At 35.0% G+C, this 6,594-nt stretch overlaps 1 protein-coding gene across 1 annotated transcript; it reads left to right on the forward strand.

Moving 5' to 3' along the window:
- The first annotated feature begins 836 nt into the window (after positions 1-836).
- On the forward strand, positions 837-6,313 carry LOC311429556 (transthyretin-like). The gene is made up of 4 exons (XM_084540642.1): positions 837-975; positions 2,807-2,937; positions 5,575-5,710; positions 6,269-6,313. Exons 1-4 carry the CDS (start codon positions 907-909, stop codon positions 6,296-6,298), a joined length of 366 nt encoding a protein of 121 aa, XP_084396768.1. The 5' UTR covers positions 837-906; the 3' UTR covers positions 6,299-6,313.
- The last annotated feature ends 281 nt before the right edge of the window (positions 6,314-6,594 follow it).

The following is a 6,594-nucleotide window of genomic DNA, read 5'->3' on the forward strand; positions in this document are numbered from 1 at the left end:
AATTTAAAAAATAAAAATGGAAAAAAAAAAAAAAAAGAAAAACAAAAGGAAAAGAAAGAAGAGGTTAACATCCCTACTCTACATGTAGTCATCCACCTGAGGACAGGGTAAATATAGTAAGAATGTATTTGCATGTGCCTAGCCAAAGATCAGAAAGAGTTTCGTTTCAGGAAATAACATTTTCCTAAAATGAAACAGAGACTTCTGGTGGGGGCTGACTTGCAGCTGTACAGATGAAGTCCTGAAATTGTACTGAATCTAAGGAACAACTAAAGTGACAGGATTTAAAATGCTATTTAGCTGTACATTCAGAAATGGGTATGTAGGTACCTAATTAACATGCTGGAAGCCAAGGATAGTATTTTCCCTCCGGGGAATACATAAGAAAACTAGATAGTTCACACATTATACACTTACCACAGAGAGAAATCCCTTAACAGATAAACATGGATGAGTCAATTATGCCCCACTATAACCACAGAGAGATTCTCATAGAAACTGAAATTGCCGAGTTGATAAGGAATCTCTATTTCTCTTAAGTATATGACAAGTATACGGCACTATTACTCAACAAAAAGAAAAAAAAAAAAAAAGAAATATAAAGAAAAAAAAGAATAGACATTTTTTTTCCAATAAAACGGATCACTGAAGGTAGGTAACTATCCTCTTGTGGGTATCATTCCCACAAGCAATGATAGAATACTTATTTTCACAGACAAGGTTCATGTTTGTATGGGTTACTTATTTTCTCATTATTTACTAAGTAAATAGTAAGAATCAGCAGCATGTTGAAAGTCCTATGTTGTTTTTTTGATAAGTAGCTTCAGTTTAGAGGCCTTGATATAAAAATCACAGACCTTGTCAGTTCATACTTGCTGACACTGAGACTTCCTAGTGATAAGCAAAATGGCTTTTCACTCTGTATTTCTTATTTTCTTAGCTGGCCTGGCATTTTTCTCTGAAGCTGCACCACAGGTAAGTGTCTTAGGATTGAAGCCCTTCATATTGATGTAGTCCCAGCTCTTTTTTTTTTTTTTTTTTACTTTAATACAATTTGTGTAAGTGAAAAATATAATATTCCATTTTATTGCAATTATTTTGATTTTGTGGTATGTATTGACTGTAGTTCTCTCCTGTTCTTTTTCTGGTCCTTCTTTCTCCTTCTGTAGTGATAACAGAGAGCTTTCTGGTTAGAGAAGCAGCACTTGCTATCAGACTCACCAGCTACATGAAAAAGGGTGCTAGAGAAAAAATACCATAGTCACTACACAAAAGCCTTGGACAAAAAGCAGCTATAGTCCTTATAACACAATGAACAAGGTCATGAGGAGTTTCAAGGCAGTTCTGGCAAGGTCCTGCAGTCCTAGTATTCCTTATGGTCCCCAGTCCCTCCTCCCACTTTGGTTTTAGCTGCATTGGCTGAGTAGATCCATGCTGGAGTGATGTTTTTTCTAGTCCTCTCTTTTACTGCTACCACGCATGAATTCATTAATGCAAGCAATGAACAGGCCAAAGCCAGGATCCCATTTCTCCTCTCTCCACTTATAGAGGACTCATTTACTCCAACAGAGCAAGCTAGAGATCCAGACTTCTTCAGTCTGTAAATCTCTTAGAATGGACTCTCCTAGAGTCTCTCTCTCCTCCTACTCATTCTTTCTCTCAATCTCTGATCTTTGGAAATGTGAGTATCTGATCATCCTTGTGAAAAAAAAAAAAAAAAAAAAAAAAAAGAGAGAGAGAGAGAGAAGAAAAAATAAAGGTCTTCTATTGAGTTTACAGGGTGAAAAAGCCAGGAAAATAGCTGGTGGCATTACATACCCCATTGCCATTACCTCAAAAGAAACGGTAGCAAGGAGCATGGCATTCCAGAAAGTGAGCCTGAAGATTCAGAGCATATGGATGGTATATATGCTGATATAATTCTCTGACACAGGGCAGGGTTTTTGGCCCATGGGATATTTGGTACATCATAGACTGTAAGTGGAGATAGATGAGAGAACTTGCAAATTTTACCATCTACGTCACAATCCATTTTGCAATGATTAAATGGAGATCAACAACTGTTATTTTGAGATCATCCCTGCTTAGCTCTATTTTCTCACTTTTCATCTGAAGAATTAGGCAATGGAAAGTCAAAGCCCTAATTCAACTCTATGTTTGAGTATGTAAAACATTAAGGCATGACCACCATTTGTAATGAATGTGTGCAGAAGAAAACTACGGCCATCCCATGTTTGAAGAAAGGTTTTTCTCTTCTTCCCATGTATAGTTGTCAGGAGATAATAAATCTTATCTAAAATGGTGCTAGGAAAGACTCAGTTTACAGCAGAATTCATATAACTTTAGGGCAAGAAGTACATCAAAAGCCCTCAAATTCAGAAGGCTTTGCTCAAACTGCCACCCCAAAATATGAAGGAAGAGTTATAAGATTTTTAAACATTTCTACTGCTTCTGTTAATTTAATTATTTGCTGCTCAGGACAAAACTTAGTTAAAAATTTATGCTGGAAATGATGTGTAGATGAGTGACTCCAAAGGGAAAACAAAAAGACATTCTCACACACAGCTGCAGTGTCTCTAAAGTGTACATAACTACCATCCTCCCTACAACCCCTGACATCTTCCTCCCTGGTTCCATTGTCTCTAGCCCCCTGAAACCTTCTGCATATATATTTCTGCAGTGCACAGTAATCTTGTTGAGCAGATGGTATATTCAGTAAAGCTAAAGAACAAGGTCCCTTACTGCTTTATTATGACCAATGACTTACCTTTCTTACAACATAAAAATTCTCTCTTCCTACCTGAAGGACTCTTCTGATTCCAAGCATCCTCTTGTTGTAAAAATTCTGGATTCAGTCCGAGGAAGTCCAGCTCCAAATGTTCCAGTTAAATTATATAAAGCAGCTGCAGATGGATCTTGGGAACTGTTGAATTCAAAGTAAGTCATACCAAAGTAATGTGTGAGAGAAGAGAAAGATAACGGGAAAGCCAGAGTTGAAAAAACTTCATGTTCTCTAATGAACAACATCTTTTTTAGTCAGAGAAAAGATACACTACTGAATGAACAGCATTTTACTTGCTGCAGGTTGTCATTTAACTGTACTACAGTTTCAAATAGCAAAATAGTTTTATAATGTTATTTCATTACAAAAGGCCTTTTTTTTTTTTTTTTTCCTTTTTAATACCCACCAATGAACTGTTGCATTATTACCAGAGGAGTCAGGCAGACTCTAGTTTGTTTGAAACTGACCCTGGTTGAGAATTCCACCTTTATTGACTGTTTTTCTTCTTTCAGAAAGGTTTTCCATTTCCTACAATACTTTAGCTTTTTTTTTTTTTTTTTTTTTTTTGAGTAAAAGGAATTAGCCAAAATGAGAAAGTGTTGATATAAAGCTTTCTTACCACTTTTCCCACAAACATTTATATCTAACAAGAAAAAAAAAAAAAAAAAAAAAAAAAGATTCTCAGATATATAAACTTGTCACGTCTTTTAAAAAATATCATTGCATAATTTCAAATATAGATAACTTTTTCTGTGTTTTTTTGTTTGTTTGTTTGTTTGTTTGTTTTTTGGGGGGGTTGTAATTGATCAATTTTTAGTATATACTAACATTTTATAAACTCAAAAGCATTTTTTCATGGAAGTATGTAATATGAAATTGAAAACAATTATTAGGGGCTACCCAAAATTAGCATTCCTTCTCTATTCAACAAGCAATATCCCTCTTCCACAATTCTCTGACCAAGATATTTGCAAAGTCTCACCCAAGACATTATTTCCAGGATATACAGTATATTCTATCTTGAAAAAAAAATAATAATAAATAATAATAATAAAAAAGTAAGATGGGGAGATAGGGCTCATGAGAGTTAAAGCTGACATAGTACAGGAATTTCTCTAGCATGATTCCAGACTCAGATGCATTTGTAGAAAGTCCATGAAAAACCATACATAACTGGCTCTTTGGTGTAGTAAAGCAGTGCACTGGCAGAAGCAACAGGGATCTCATATGTGTCTTTGAAAAACACAGCTACAGTGAAGGCTACACAAGCAAACTAAGCCAAACAAGAATGATGTATTCATGTTGTCCTACCTAAATAATTTGCCTCCCGTTCCACAAATAAGATAGCTTCATAAATATTCTGTCACTAGAAATGTTGTAATTTTCCATTAAGGGGATGTTCAGGTTAGATACCTTGAAATTTGAGCTTAGAGGCTTTCCATAGAGATACTGGGATACTGGGCTGAACAGCTGAATGTTGATCATAGCCTTAAAAAATACTTTGGGTTTGAATCAAAGAACAAAGTAACCTTAAGATGAGGTATATGAAAGATGTGATAATACTAAATCAACCTCTCCAGTCTTATTTATTTATAAATAATGGAAGGTTAGGAAGGGATTCTAAAATAGCTCTTCTTAATTAAAGATATGTTTGGTTTTAGCTGAGAAATCTTATTAGAGAAACACTTATCTAAAAATAATCAAGCCATGACAAAGGAAAAATAGAGACATTTGAATGGAATAATAAAAAACAAAAACAAAAACAAAACAAACAAACAAAAAAAAAAAACAACAAAAAAAAACTGCTGACAGTATCTTGGAAGATACAAATGACTTCATAGTTATTAAAGCACAAATCTTAAGTTGTGTACTGGACAAAGATATAAATAACATTCTAATCTTTATTTTTCTCTGCATGTAAGTTTAAAGTATGTTCAGAAAAGGATTTGGCAGCTAGAACACAAAACAGTGTTTGTGACTACTAAAAGCATATACAAGCAGCAGTTATTTGTGAATAACCTAGGTGAAATACCTAATTTTATATAACTTATTCCACAAAAATAAGTTTCAACCAAGAGATGTGTTCGAGAGACAGCATTCAATATTGTCTCTAGAGCCCCAGATTTTGGTTTGTGTTCAAAGGTCTGTTGTTTCAAGCCAGTTCTATAACCTTGGCTAGCATTGAAAACATCTTTAAGTCAAACTAAAGCATCTATTTTTTGAGGATGTAAAACCAACTAGTTAATACAGATACCAAGGAATTCCATAAGGCTACACTGTTGGCTGATGTACAGGCACTTCAAATAGTAGATTTCAAATAGCTGACTGTAAAAAATATTCCTACTGATAAAAGAATTTAACATATTTAAAAAAGATAGCAGGCTATGGAAAAGTTGAGTTGACCCTATTTACTTACATAGTTAAGCGCATCATACAGCTTTCACATTGCTTACAGCAATGGTGAAGTTTTCCATGTGAGTTCATTTAATTAACTCTAAGACTCTGCCAAGAGCCCACAAACAATAATGTCAACATTTGGCTCACCCCCAAACCATGCCTAGTAGTGACATGGCAGGCAGCCATCCGCTGTGGTGATCATGGGAGTAGTAAATGCCAAGATAAGCTCTGTGAGGCATCCATAATACAGATGGACATAAGCCATTCCAGATCAATAGAAGTATTCATCACATTACTTAAGCTACGCAACATCACTTGAGTTCAGTTGTTGAGAACTACATTTTTATAGGGCTTTTAACCAAAATATAAAAGTGCATTCTTCTCCCATTGTACAGACAAACCAATGAAAATGGAGAGCTCCGAGAGCTCACAACTAAAGAACAATTTGTAACAGGGATATACAAGATTGAGCTTGATACAGCCTCTTACTGGAAGAAACTGGGCTTGAACCCCTTCCATCAACATGCTGATGTGAGTATTCATTTTCCTCTGTACATAGGTTGCAAAGGATATATTAGATATGTAGGATTTGAATAATAATAGCACATATTGAACTTACTTTTCACTTTAAAATATTTTAGTATTAACACTTCAAATCTACAGCCTCAGAGCATTGTGACAATGCACTCATGACGGAATCTACCTAGTAGCTTTCCCATAACTCTTGATGAGCTCTTTGATGCATTACTGATGAAAAAGTTTTCCATCCTTCTGGCTATACTTACCTATCATTCTGAGACTAGATTTGAGAGAACAGGTAGATTATTAAGTTTCCTGGGAAAATAATTTATCTGCCTTTTATATCTAATATTTCTCTAGATGCATACAAAGTTTACAAATTAGATTTCTAAATAAATGGAAGTGTGAATTGTTTTCTGGATGCCTCGATCCTCAATTCACAACAGAATGAAATATAACAATTTTTTTTTTAATTTGCATGGGACTGGTTAGATGGTCCAAACCAGGTACCAACTGAGGCCAGCTCCATAGTTTAGAACTCACTGGGGACTATGTTCTTCCCCTTCACAGTATCAGGTCCTTCATGTGAACTTTCAGTAACAGCAGTCCTGTATTAGTTGTTTGCTGGACTGTGACAAATCAGTGAGCACCAATACAGCTGTACAGTTTGCAACTGCTGCTATTCTTCATCTCCTTGAGAAAAAGTGGCAAGCATGCGGGCTAAATTTTGCTTTGGCCTCCCTGAAATGGGTAAGAGATGACAATTCTTATTCTAGATGACAATGAAGGTTAACACTGGACAATCTTGCTTTTTGTAACTTAAACAAGAGATAAGATGCAAGATTCATAACATTCAAGAGAATTGATTAAACATCAAGAAAATGTTCACATCTCTA

This window comes from Aythya ferina (genome assembly GCF_964211825.1).
Source record: "Aythya ferina genome assembly, contig: HAP1_SCAFFOLD_1364, whole genome shotgun sequence".
Lineage (NCBI taxonomy): Eukaryota > Metazoa > Chordata > Aves > Anseriformes > Anatidae > Aythya > Aythya ferina.

Coding starts and splice junctions, on each gene's coding strand:
- LOC311429556 (XM_084540642.1), top strand. CDS start 907: ATGGCTTTTCACTCTGTATTTCTTATTTTCTTAGCTGGCCTGGCATTT. Junction 976..2,806: donor TCTCTGAAGCTGCACCACAG/GTAAGTGTCTTA, acceptor TCCTACCTGAAG/GACTCTTCTGATTCCAAGCA. Junction 2,938..5,574: donor TGGGAACTGTTGAATTCAAA/GTAAGTCATACC, acceptor CCCATTGTACAG/ACAAACCAATGAAAATGGAG.